The 14,837-nt window shown below is 38.3% G+C and overlaps 1 protein-coding gene across 3 annotated transcripts in view; it reads right to left on the reverse strand.

The window, feature by feature from the left end:
- ARHGEF10 (Rho guanine nucleotide exchange factor 10) overlaps positions 1-14,837 on the reverse strand; it is a 110,463-nt gene that overhangs the window by 35,590 nt on the left and 60,036 nt on the right. For all 3 annotated transcript variants that reach the window (XM_040058581.2, XM_040058582.2, XM_040058580.2), the window contains one exon: positions 648-763. In XM_040058581.2, coding sequence (XP_039914515.1) covers positions 648-763 — 116 coding nt within the window. The remainder of the gene's footprint in view (positions 1-647; positions 764-14,837) is intronic.

The following is a 14,837-nucleotide window of genomic DNA, read 5'->3' on the forward strand; positions in this document are numbered from 1 at the left end:
ATATACACACATTTGCAACCTGTGGTGGCAGGTAGGAGTTAAAAATTATATGTAACCACATATAAAACATAAAAAATCAAGCAAAAAGTAATTGTTTGAAGTCTCAAGACTTCATTTGGTGTTAAGCACTGTATTTGTTTGCCAGAATATAAGTTAAATCAAAGGGATGTGAACAAAGCTAAAGCAAGATACTTTCAAAATTCTTCTGAAAATCTTTTTATATTTTTGTGATTTATACTCAGTTTTAAGTACAGTTTTCTCCCAAAAGCCATGATTATGAGCTTGGATGAGGATCAAGAACTTCCTCCAAACAACCATCCTCCTACTACCATGTCTAACTGCAAGAATCCAATTTCTTAACATCAAAATGTAATTCGTTTCTATATAAGCTTATCAGCTACTGAACAAATGCAGACACTTGTAGCATCCTCCCACACTTAAAAACAATAAAGAAAAACAAGATTAGAAGGACAGCTGTAATCTATTTATAACACTTAACAGATAACAGCAAATGCATTACTAGAGGTAAAATTTATTCCACTTTTTGCAGAGAGAACTAAAGAATGTCTTGCACAGACCCTAGGGAGAGACAACTATACTACTTTACAAGAACAGACTTGAAAAATAAATCCAGCTTTGTTTATTACCTGATAGTTTCCTTTAAGGTTGCTTATTAATTGACTAATTTGACCAAGTACATTCAAATCATGTAAAAGGTTCTGCAGATCATGGTACAGTTGCCCTGGTCCCATATAGAGCTTGTCTGAAATGAATAAAACCATAAGATTATACACAATAAAAAGATGCAATTCTCAGTTGAACGAGGAAAGTATCACAAATACAATATAAACATATATTACATCTTAAAATCAGAGTGGTTTATTTCTACATTTATCCTTAGAATTCCATTTTGCTCCAGCTGCTTCTAATGTCCCTGCAGACAGGTAACTGTGAAATGCACCCCAGGAAAAAACGGGCAGTGGCATATATTCATATACAACCCTTGCACGTACAGGCATTACCACCGGCATTTCCTTTTGGATCATCTTCTTGGCCTTTTAGCTACAAACAAGACTCAAGTTGTTCACCTTGTATGATGGAGAGCACTAGCTGCAGTTTTAATATCCCACACTAGAATTCTAACAAACATCAAAACTTCACTGGCCCCAAAATCTCTTGTTGCCATATTTTGTTTAGCACCAAACAACAGACTTGCTGAATTCATTAATGCAAACGTCTTTCCTGGAGGACGTTTTTGATTACATGACCAGAAAAAAAAATTATTGGTAGCTTTTGCTATGACGGTTTAAAATTCAATATTTCCTTTATTGATCATGAGACAGTTCTGGGTCATATATCCATATCCTAACTCTAACATGAGCCCACGATTTCACTGAACCACTGGAAATTTTACTGCGATCATGCTTAAATAAAAAAAGGATCTGTCCTAAATTCAGCAGCAAATCTGAACAGCAGCAGAAATATTTTATGCTAATAATCACTAAGAACAAGGGCTTATAAGGGAACAGTAACTCAGAAAAACAAACTGATTACCAGGATAAAGTGTCCATTTAAATGCACAAAGCTTGCAACCCCCTGCTAATATACTCTGACTACTATGATGCTAGGAGTGGAAGAGCTATTATAATTCCTTTGGAAACAACACTCACTCTCCCATAAAACACCCCACCCTGACTCATACAGAGTCAGCATGTTTCCATTTGGCTGAATGACAGGAACAGGACTGGATTTATCTTGCCAGGAAACTCCTGCAGATTCTTTATCTCACGCAGCGTAGTATCCAAGCTATGGATCCTTCATCCCCAGCACAGCTTTGGAAGCCAGTCTGTGGGCAGCAAACGCCCCTGGATCAGAAGGATTTCAGTGGTGTGTTGGTAAGAACAGGATCTGAATAAAGCGCTGGCTACAGGCTCTGCAGACAGCTGAGGAGCAGGGACACGAGCTGTATATTTTCAGTTAGGTACCAAAACAACTGTTTTCTAAAGACATTTTCCTATATGGAGGCATCATACAGATGAAGGCCATTATAATGTTTTTCTTCAATGCAATTCATGATATTAAGCTGGAAGTCTTCCTTAAACCCTGAAAAGCATAAAATTTCAAGGCTCAAAGAAAATATTAGTGGCTACTTTATTTTCTGAGTTCTCCAATTCACTGCAGGAAAATGCAACATAAACCTGAAATATTACACATTCCCATAAAATTCCAAATTATTACCTGGCCTTTAACTCTTCTGGTAAATTGGATTAATGAAATAATTTCTGTGCATGCACTTGAGCATCAAACAGGGGAATTACTGCACTTTACTACTGTTTACCCATCCAGATCATAGATGTAACTATCACCCTCTTCTTTGCCTGCTCTGAATGTTAATTAAAAAAACAATCTAGCCTTTCTCACCCTTAAAACCAAATTAGTCCATAAGAAAAGATAATTACATTTGTTGTACACCATGAAAAGAAACAACTGCAAAGTAGATCTATGAAAAGTAATTTTGAAATTATGGTCAGTTGAGTATGTTTGCAGTTTTGTTTAAAAAAAATAAATAAATACTTCTCTTGAACTGCAGACTCCACTGTTTCTTTAAGCTGCATTTTCACTTTCTTCAACCCAAATACTTTAAAAATCTACATCTGGAAGGATGTAAAAACTTCTCTCCTTTTATCTATCTTCTGACAGCTTACACCTTTTTTTCTTGCTAACATCCACAATAATTGCAATTTGTTAAGCAGCCAAATCATTAGTTCCTAGATGCATCAAATGGGGCTACTTGCAAAGAAAGGTGCAGATCAGTGTTAACAGGAAATCTGGTAAAATCTAGCTAAAAGCCATGATAATATATCTGGCACTGTAAACAACACAAATTATATCATTCTTACTCCAAATTTCTCTAACAAAAAGATAACTTCTGCAAAAAATATTACACTGAACAGAAATAATTGCTTGATTAGTTGAGATTTTGGCAGTCCAGTCACCTGTCATTTACAAACTCCACTACTCAACAAACCAAACAGCTGCCATGAAAAGATTACTACAAGTATTTTTGAAATTTAGTTTTGTGGGTTTGAACCAAAAGAAAATTTAAAACAATCAGTCGGTGAAAAGCTGAGCCTGTGAGGCTTCACTTGTACAGGATGGGTATTTTCACCCAAGTGAATTACATTATTCATAAATTACAAAAGCCAGGGTCACTCTTTGTAGCTAAAGAAAGCTTTGTAGCTTTGTAGATAAAGAGAGTTAGTACACATTTTGTTTATTATTGTTTGGAGAACAGTCACTAATGCAATACATAACAAGCAGCATCCAGGCAAGTCTTAGATGCTACAGGACTTTATGCCATAGTCTTCAACTGAGGCCATAAAGCAAGCTTTGACTGCTTACACAGCTGGGCTTGCCCTGGGCAGTACATATAGATCCACCATGCCTGATAATCCTCTTTTTGAAGCTTCAAATAATTTTACAAATATCTTTGTTCCAGCCTTTGAAAGAAGGCATAAATCTTGAATTTCATTCAATAACTGTCACCTGAGTCTCTTTCGTCTGGATCATGCAGATTTTATAAGCTCTTAATAAGTCAAGATAAAAAGGATGCAATATGAATGTCAAAGCAAATAAACTAACCTGGCATTTGAAAGGCTGTCACACAGAAAAACCAAACAAAAGTAATTTTAGGCTCATTCATTAAAAGATCACATTCTTAATATAGGAAGGAAGCACAAAATCAAAACAGTAAACAATTAATGACAGCCTGCTTCCATCCTCTGATGTTCTAGAAAAGAGAACAGCCAGGTTAAGAAGAAATTTTACTAGTCAATGACTAGATCAATAGGCATGACTAATATTAGCCTTTCATTGAGGTCCTTAGAAGGCACAAACTGACACAGAAAAATAAGGCTTCAGAAATCAACAATGACGTGTATTCATCAGAAGCGAGTTCTCCAAAAAATGATCACTTTGATGGTGCTGCAAGTTACAGCAACTTTATCTGTGAACTGGATCCTGAAAGGGTTACTCACAATGTCTTTTAAAATAGAACTAGCTTCTCAGTGGTTAGCCAAACACTGAGTACTAGTTGATCCTGAGAATTGTCTGATGGAGGGGGTTTTCCTTGTGTGGAGGAGGTGGGGGAGAACACTACTCTGTTCATCAGATGTTTCTCAGTTCACAGCCACAGACTGGCTGCTTCAGCCCACACATATTCCCTGGCCATTCAATTGCTGGCGATTTTGGGGTGGGTGTTCACTCCTTTTATCCATAGAGAGTGCACTGAGAAACTCTTGGCTTCACTCCAAAGCAGATACATGGTCAGTTTCTTTTGTACTGTGAAATGTTTCACAAATGATAAAAACATTTCATTCTCATTTCTAAGCCACTCCTGTTAATTATCAAGCTCTAAAACAATTTCTTTTTCCTATGGGAAAAATGCCCTTCACGGTTTTAGAGAAAGCTCTCCCCAGCCCTACACATCCTACGTGCTACAGAGTGTGCCCGGGAAGGAGAGAAGGCAGCATGCTTTAACCAGTAACAACACATGTGGCTTCAAAGGCAACTTTTTTGCATTCCACCTACAGATCAAGGGTGAAATCTTGGCCACGTGTAATCTAGCAAGAATTTTTTTCACCAACTTCTTTGTTGCTAAGATTTTACCAGAGGAATTTGTGCCTCTGTGCAACAGGCAAGTTTACTGACAACAGTGAGTAATTTTTCCAAAATACCCGATTCCTTGCTCAGCATTAAAATTAAATAGAATCAAGGTTAAAAAAGAAAACAAAACCACAACTTAGTTCAGAGGGAAGAAAGGAGGTTAAAGTTTAAATTGGTTTTGCTGCTATGTAAAACTGGGGAGAAGATTTTGCTTTTATAACAATTTCTTCTTAGGCCAAGATATATTTGAATATAATACCAAACATTTATTTTACCCTCTTGTTTCCCAATGTTACTCTCAGCACCACAAATTCAAATTCATCAATTTTGCCTGGTATGAAGCAATTGTTATAACTGAAACAGAAGCAGTTCTAGGTGATTTATACCCAGGCATTTTCAAAGCCTGCAGGAAACTCCCTGGGGGTGGCTAAAGGCAGTTTAACTTGGTTCAGGCAAAAGCAGAATTTGGAAGGTTGTGAATAAATATACACATGCTAGAAAGTGTCTGTGTGCTGGTGCCTTGGGCAGTGGAGGAGGATTCCCACCTCTGGCAGAAGGCTGCATCACTGGGGAGCACAGCGAGCAGCCACAGCTCTCTCCCTGCACAGCAGCTGCTCCCTTGGCATTGTCATCCATCCAGTTCCCCTAAATTATTAACTTCCATGGCCAATTCAAGCATATCAGTTATAATTCTGAACTGATCACACCCTATTCTTCCCTTCTAAGAATTACAAAGGGACACATTTATTTTCCATGGTGATTTGTTACCTGTAAACATTTTCTACTAGCTCTTGCTGGGTGTTCTGATGCCCATTAGTGAATTACTGTTTTATAACAGATTTATGCTACTAAAGACAGAGTAGATGCAATCACACATAATTTGAACATCTATTGCTGGGCAAGCAAACATAGTGGCTCAGCCGGTCCCATCCCATACTAAACTCCTGTTTATTCCCAATTAGAAGGATTTTCTTCAAGTAATACTTTTTTATAAATCCAAATGTCACACAAATAAAATAAAAGCCTCAGCCTACATACTCTCAATATTGCAACTATTTTTGCAAACCTTTCTGTATTGTCCATCATGTTGAAATTAAATACTATTAATAGACAGGCTGCTAGGTGTCTCTTTTACTGCAAAGTAACTAATATAAACAACATCTGCCTTGAATATAATCATAGTAACGACCTTTTCTCCACATAGTTCAAAATCACATTACACCAATACAAATTGCTTTTGGAAAAGCTATATTGAAATGAAGTGAAAACCAATGCATCATGAAAATTCAAGGTCCTTATAAAGATTGCTTTGCTTCTGAGAGACATAAAGCCCTGAAGTCAGGCTAGTGTTGCACAAAATGGGAAGATCGTGAATGCTCAAATGCAGAAACCATAACTGAATCTGAGAAAGGCTCTTTTCCTGACTGCAGTTCCAGTGTTACTGAGGGGTAACACAAAATTAACGGTACGCTTGAGGAACATGCCAGATTTGAAGACCACTGAAAGGTTGGTATATCCCAAATTTGACTTGCCATTTGCAATCTGGCCTTCGAGGCTGAGCACATTTGTATTGCTTCCTCCCACTGAGCCATCTGTGTGCATCCAGGCAGCACACTGAAACGTCAAGTGCTATGAAAGGAAGAGATTTGGGCAAGTTTCAATCCTCATATAGAGCATAAAAATCACCTGGGATGGGGGAAGAAGTTACATATGTGGGAGGTAACTTTAAAAGCTGCTTTGTCTAAGGAAGGCATAACAAACTGGTACTTGTACAGGATTACACACTTGGAACAAATAATAAAAAAAGAGGCCCTTACACAACATTTCAACTACATTTAAACCTGAGAAGCTTGCACAGTATTCTGAAAAGCAAAGCATCATAATACTAGATGAATTCTAGACCAGTTCATAATAAACCAGACAGGTACCATGAGATTGTTAACATATTTCTGTTGAACTATGATGATGCAGCAGAAATATATTTAAAATCATTTAACTGTAGACAGAACTGTTCAGTTCTTTAAATTCGGCTTTGATTGCCCTAGAAGAGTTTTGATTTTTTTTTCCTGAAGTAATAATAGGCAGACATCATCTCACTGCTAAATTTATAATGCCCACCATTAGAAAGGACAAGAATGGAGACTGTGAAAGATAATGTTGTATCTGAAGTAAAATCGTTTCCTGTATACTGAAGATCTTGATAATGAACATAAAGAAGGAAAACCAGAAATTAATATTAATTAGGCCCAAGATTCAATCACTTCAGTTGATGAATTTTTCTCCTTGGTACTGAATCCTGCTCCTATAGATACACTGGTATGCAAAACACACCAATGCTTCACAGCTGCTCAGTGGAAGAGAACTTATCAAAGTGAGAAACAACATTCTCCTTTCACAGGTCTGGTGGAACTACTTTTTTCAGTACAAACAGAAAAGGAAATCTTTATGTGCCGTTATTATATGCAAGCTATGTATTTCAGCAGCTAATAAACAGAGTTGGCAAAAAGTTTATGAATATCAGAAATACCAGAAACACTATAATTAATTTAGCAGTTGGTACTGATGTTATGTAAAGTATTATTTCCTTTCCCTTTGCGAAGTCCCTTGTCCCAGAACACATAGCTTTTACTAGAGGGCCGGTGATGAGGACCCTCTTCTGTACTGAAACTTTATCTTGCACAGAACTTGACACATCCAAGCACCTGTTATACACCAGAGGCACCTCCATACCTCTGATATACATCCTCCCCAGAAATTCTGTGTGAGTGATAAAACCAGTAACAAAGCAGATGAGGTTTTTAGATGCTGAACTACCAGCTTCCTGCACGCTGTGTCATGCAAGCTAAGTCTCTGACAGCACCCACATCACCACCCTCCTCATATTTGTATCTTCACTTGCTCACTCATGCTGTTTCTGTTTCCACAGATGCATCAGAGAAGCACGTGGGCAGTGCTTCTTTTATCCTTTATGACAGTTTTTGAACAGCCAATTGGAATTTGACTAAAACTGTAATAAAAAAAAAAAGTTGTCCAAAATCCTGGCCTATGACCTAAACAAGTCCATGGGTCAATTTAAAGCTCATCACAGAAAAGGAGACTTTCTGCCCTTCCCTGGTTTGCTCTTTCACAGAAAATCCAACTCATGATCTCCACAGCTGCACGCACCCAAAAAAGGTTTCCTGTAGGTTTCCTGATATTATAACACACTCTCAGGTCCAAACTACACAAGTTTTTGAGTGGCATCAGTCTCCATGTTTGGAAATTTAAGCAATGAGAAGACAGGAATGATGTCAGAGAACAAGAGTTTAGTAGGCAGCCATCAATGAAAAGCTGATACGCGCAGCTACACACACGTATCTTTGCGGTACGACCCTAGTTTAGGCTTAGTAACCTAGCAGGGAAAGAAGCAGAACAAGCACACACGTAGTATTAGGTGATAAGCAATAAACCCCTTGAGTTTACTACAATGCAAACTATTCAGTTCAGACATGGTGTAAGCAAGCAGTCAGGAAATAGTCAGGACTCTCAATCATCAATCGCCATGAAGAGCTTCACCATAAACATGAAATTACACTGTTCAGCCAAATCATACTTTAATCGTGTAAGCATCTAAACATAATTTATGTCCCTAATTATTGAAAATGATAATCTAAGTGTCTGAAACTAATGCATTAAATTTAACTATCCATGCAAGATAGGGGAGTTCTTCAGGTCCTAATCACAGAACCAAATACCACACAACACCCAGTACACAGAGTAGAGCTGGGAAACAAACCTCACAAATCTCACTGAAAAAGCATTTTTAACATGCTTTACCTCACTGTCCATTGCTGATACCTTTCTTTCAATTGGTAATTGCATAAATGCTGAGACCTGTCTTTCTCATTGTACCAGATCTGAACACTGAAGAAATAGGTTGCATAAAAACTACCATCTAACCACAAAACTGCTTATTCATGTATCTTGTGGAATAGCAAGATAAAATCAACAGCTTGCAACTGCAAGTAGTGAGTAAGGTATTGAATTCATAGTGCTATACCATTTGTGAATAAAATTATGCAAAATAATGCAAAACCACCAGGGAAATGTAAAATGTATCTTGCTTTTGAGATAGCAAGAAGTAGTTCATACATTGACAGCATGGCTTCAAGATTATATTAAGCTCCAGCTAATCCTGATCGCACAGGGAATTTCAGATACAAAAGGCCATAAATATTTTTCCTCCTGACAGAAGCAGCTGTACTGTGTCAAAGATTAAAGCAGCAGGGAACATGAGGGAGAAACACCAGAGCCCTGATATGCTCATTAGAGTGGACCCCACAGCCCAGCTCCCCAATGTCACACTAGCTGGGACAATGGTCAGGGGTCTTCCTGGTTAGGTGTAGTAACTGCAGTTCCTGGCTCTGTTCCCATGAGGAAGAAAAATGCTGTAAACAAAGACTTGAGAGTGAAAGAAAAGAAGTACCATGGCCCTTTCTCTCACAAGGTCCAAAGAGGAAGCTGAGGACAGCAGGGACCTGGAAGCCCCTGCCCTCCTAAGGAGGAAGAGGGGTCACACAGGACCTCTGGGATGCACCTTCATGGGCACAAAGGGTGAGAGAGAAACTGCGTGCAAAAGGACAAACACTGATATAAGCAGGCAATGAAAGTACACAAGTGAAGGCATTTAAACAATGATTTACTGCAGGGATCCCAAGACAGGTCTGCAGTTGTAAACTGGCCGAGCTGCCAGAGGTTTGCACTGGAGCTCCCACCAGGCTATAACAACTCACGTGGAAATGGCACTGAGGGAGCTCACCCCTCTCTTTCATACACACCAGCTGGGTTTCTATTAATTTTACTAACTCTGTGTCATTATGTGGATGAGATCCCTGGCAACAGAGAAGAAGGTTTATAGGAAGTAGATGACAAATCCTTAAAACTGCTATAAAAAATACAAAAGGCAAAGAGAAAAATCCCATCCTGCATGGGTGAGACAAGCATGTAACACCTAAATTTATCCTTGCCTAATCCATGAGATAGAAACTTATGTCCGCTTAACAAAGTGAACTATTTAATGTCACCCCATTTGCTCAGATGAACACGATTTTGGGCACTACATTTATTTAAAATCTTTCGTCTTTTGTTTGCATATATCAGTGACAGTTTACGTTTATAAACATATTAAATCTCCTTTAGTGCACAGTATTGTCTTCAATAACATTAACTTTAAAATATCTATATTATTAATCTTTATATATTTCATTGAGATGAAAGCTAGCAAGCCATACCACATCATTATTTCTAAAATCTTATCAGCAATGCTGGAGTTGATACGTCACTTAATATTAATTTTTCTTACTCTGGATATTGTATTACTATTGCTGTGCCTTAGAGGGATCATAAAGCGTTTTTTTTTTTTTTTTCCTTCCCCAATTCTGTATCTCTCATTTGAAAAACCTGAAAAAAAAAACCAGCTTTAATGGCAATGGTGATCACAGCAGCACTATCTCCAGTTTTGTAAAGAACTGCCATTCTTGCCACTGAGCAAGATGTTGTCAGAAACAAGTGCACACTGTAGCCCATCAAACATCCCTCCCTGTTTCCCTGGCAACACTCAGAGACCTACACAAAGTGACTGCATCAAGCAGAAGGAAACTTGGAAGAGAGGAATAATTTCTGCACTTCAGCAACATGTCACTACTATATTTGACAGTAAACAAACCCCACAGAGATCAAGAACACAATCATGTGGAAACAGAGTACAAATGTATCCCGAAAGTCTGAATGAGAAAGGGGAACAGCCATGGTTTAGCAGTGCTGAGCTTTGTTCTCAGTTACAAACTGTAAACCTGTGAAAGAAAAAAAAAAAAGACACTAAAATGCAGCCATAAGCATACTAACCTGATTTTTGACTTCACTGTTTTCTTCAGTGCTCGTCGCTGCATGGATATATATATAGTACAGATGGGTCTGGCTCATTTCCCCTTTCAGCCTTTATATATATGGCTCAAATTGATGTTTCTTTCCTTAAGTAACAGTCTATGATGTCTGTGTCTCCTAATCAACCTGATCAGAGCAGAACACTGCTGACAGGCACTGGTTTCCCACCCAGACATGGCAGGATGCTTAGTCCTCTCCCTTTGGTTCTACAGAGCCTCTTCTAGTCTGGTCTTCTTAAATAAAAGTGCTGTGAGAAACTTCTCATTCACCCTCTTCATTCTTGGGGACTCAAGAACAGGCAACTTAATTTCCTTTTATGACAAACTAACCCAGTAGTTGATAAGGGACAGCCAGTTGATGGGAACTGGGGATTTCAGTAAAACTATGGATCTGAGGCCTCTCGCATGATTCTTCTGGACAAAATGTCCAGCACACAGCTTCATAAACACATCTTGTGATGGGTGAGAAACTGGCTCACAGGTCAGGCAAAAAGGGTTACTTATAGTGAATAGGGTGGTAACATCAGACTGCTGACTTGTCACTAGTGGGTTTCCCAGGGCTCAGTTCTCTTCAACTCTTCATAAAAGGCTCCAATGAATAATAAGTTACTACCAATGACACTAAATTGGGAGGAACTGTCAAATCCCTTAAAGGCAGAGACACCCTGCAGAGAAACTTTGACAAATTAAGGGGCTGAGCAATCACTAAGCATAGGAAGTTTAACAAGGGCAAGTGTTGGACTCCGTACAAGGGGCAGAGCATCCTTGGATGTATGAACAGACTGAGCACAGACACGGGAGAGCAGCCACAGAAAGGAATCTGGGGATCCTTGTCAATGGCAAGTTGAATATGGGTCAGCAGTACCTGGTAGCCAGGAGGGCCAACCCTGTCCTGGGGGGCAGCAGATATAGCAGCACAAGCCAGGTGAGGGAAGTGCATTTCTTACCAACACAAGTAATTTAAAACCAAGAATATACAAATTTCTGTTCACATTGAAAATATTCCCCCGTTCCCATAGTAATTCAACTTTTCCATACTATCACTGTGTCTGTGCTCCTGCACATGGACTAACTGGGGTGAAGAGAACAGCAACAGCCTACCAGAAGCAACACGTGGATTTACCAGGGGAAAAACTCCATCTCGCACCTTTCTGCCAATGGTTCTATGAAGAAAATTAGCATATCACACTTTTGGCACACATATTAAATAACTGCTTCCACAGAAACTGTCCACCTGGGATGCCAGAGAGCTATATAGATTTTCAAGCAAGACTAACTCTAACACATGAAACACGACTTTGACTAATTTCTTGAGAGAAATGAGTTTTTTCCTCAAGACTGAGACTGTGAAATGTTTACTGGTTATTATTATAGGAAGCAAACACAAGTTGTAATTGCACTCCACTAAAAAAAAAAATATTAGAATTGTACAAATAAAGGGCCCTGCCAAACAGCTGAGACTTCAATCCCTCTTCATGTTTGTAACTAAGAGAATTTAGTCTGTTGTCGGTGCTAGGGGAGGACAACAGGAACAAGGCAATAGCACATCAAGGACAGGGCAGTTGAGCAGAATACACTCGAGTAAAATTTTCCTGCTTTCCTGTCCCACACATTCTCAGGACACACGGTTTTTCCTACCAAAATACAAATGGCTTAAAACAAAAAAAAAACAAAAAACCCCCAGCCACTGTGTTCTTCTGAAGAATTCACAGACAAAAGACTGCTGTACTAAGCTCAATGGGGTAGAAAACTGCCCACTGATGATTTTGCCAAGTGAATACCAAGTTCACAGAGCCCTTGCTTTTCATTTTAGAACAGTACTAAAGCATGCCTTTGATCATAAAACCTTTCAACCTTTCAGTTGCATATTACATACTGTACAAGATTAATTCAAATTCAGCTATTAATTTAGGACCCAAAGTAAAGTTTGTATCTTTAAACTATACTGCTTTTTCTTGCAACATTACAGAAAGCTAGAAGCACCAACTGCATTTAGCCAATAATAAACAGCTACTTCCTCACAGGACAGGTTTTGGCAGAGAAAAAAGTGTCATGATAAGGGCAATGTAACTAACAACCAGTAATCCTCGCAAGAACACAACCTGAATCCATGAAAAATCCTTGCTAACCACAGCAGCAATGGCAGAATACCAACCTTACAGGAGTCTAGTACTCCACTTGGCATGTGGCAGATACAAACCAACTTTCCTCAGTCTTCCAGAAATGCAAGAGGTAATCACTCTACTACTTAATGATTTTACACAGAATCACTTTATTCTGTATCTTTTCAATACCCACAAACTGGATATGTAAGTTAAAAATCAGGTCAATCAGGTCTGAGAAATGTTTTTATGTCTCAGGATTTTGCCTGCAGTATCCCAAACTATTCTTGATCACTAGATTTTACTAAAACTACATACTATGAGGCCACTGGGATTTCATCACGTACTTTGAAAACAGAGGGAGACATAATTTTATGATGACTGTGAAGACTTCATGATGACATGAAGTTTCAAGTAGAGTAGATAGTATTTCTCTGTTAGCACTTTACAGCTTGTAGTAAATACCCAGTAGTCTCACCAATAATGTGACACTACCATATTAAAGATCATGTCATCATTAACTATAAAATGGAGCAACTTGTTGGGTGCAAGTAAGAAGCAACAGTGAACCAGGACACAGTCTTACCAGTCTGTCCCTCTGCAGGAAGGCTGTACTTTCTGAGCCTCTGTCATCTTTAGCAGCCAATTTAAACTGGAACTAAGAAGACAACTCTGTAGAATAACTAACACAATTAGGTGTGCATTCAAACTTGTCTATAAAGGCCAGTTCAAACAATTCTGCATTCAGAGTAACAGCCAGTGCAAACACAGTAGCATGTGCAAAAATAAGGCTATGATGTTCCTCCTTCATGATTGTTTATATTCAATTTAGTTGGGTCATTTGGCAGAAAAGTTTGATTAAACCAGAGGGGGATTTTTTCAATATACCCAGTATCCTTCAAATCCTTTTTACTTATCTTTTGATCCTTTTTATTAGAAGACTGAATTAATATAACTGAGCTTACCAAAAGAAAAATTAGTTCAGCTCACATTTTACCTACTGAGTACCATTTAACCTGAACGTTGATTTACAAATTATGTACAAAGTCATCTCTTTTTTTGTATGATATTGTCACCAAGCATGATGAAGCTGAAAAACCTCAAAAGCCGAGAGGTTCAAGTAAGTTCTATGTGTCTGTTCAGTCAGGAGTTTTTGTTTCTCCCCTCATGCTTTTCTTCCCCATATGACCATACTGACATGCAAGGATTTGGTCTTATCAGCTGTGAAACTGCTGCACAAAATCATAGGAAAATTCAACAATCTGTTCCTCCCACACTCACCTACAAAAGGGACCTTCAATTCTAAGAAAAACACTTCTTTATATAGTCCTCTTAGGGTTATGCATACAGCAGCTGGTAAATTATAAGATAAATGCTTTAATATCATTCTCCAAGTAGTCCATTATGGCTTAAAAGGAGTTACAAGAATTAAGTCATCCTTGAAATAAAGACATAAATGCCCATAAAATTTTCTGATTTTCTGTAGCTATCTACAAAGGGAGGACCAAGAAGACCTGACAAGAACCATCCTGAAGAATACAGGGGCTAGTAAATGCTACACTCTGGTGCTGCAACATTTATGCCTCCTTATAGCACAACTGTGGGAAAATTCATGAAGCCAAGGGTGTAATATTAAATAAATGTAGTGTGAAATAATGCTTAGAGCTAGCACTGAAATCCATGTGAATTATAATCCATGAACAGGAATCAATTTACAATCTAGAGATATTAAATTAAAATTTAATATTACAATATTTAGGCAAAAAAAAAGGATACAAAAATAACTCCTTAGGTATGAAAGTCTAACAAACAAGTAAAGTCTTAAAATTCATATTTCTCTTGAAGGTAGTTGGCAGACTAGTAGCGGGGGTTAACTAGCAGAGAAGAATTTGTAAACATCAGAGGTTGAGGTCATTTTTGCAGAGGCTAGGAGGAAATTACCTATTAACATATCATTTCAAAAACATTCATTAAGGTTTTTTCCTGAAGCACTAGTTCGAAGGGCAAGATAGAAGTGAGTAAATTCCACCCTGCAATAACCACTTGTGTCCAGACTCTCAGTCAGGGTGGAATGGTCATCTTTATTAAGAGAAACTTTGCTCTAACTATGGGACAAAGAACAAAGGCAGAACCAGCGACCACGAGACTA

This window comes from Hirundo rustica, chromosome 3 (assembly GCF_015227805.2).
Source record: "Hirundo rustica isolate bHirRus1 chromosome 3, bHirRus1.pri.v3, whole genome shotgun sequence".
Taxonomy (NCBI): domain Eukaryota; kingdom Metazoa; phylum Chordata; class Aves; order Passeriformes; family Hirundinidae; genus Hirundo; species Hirundo rustica.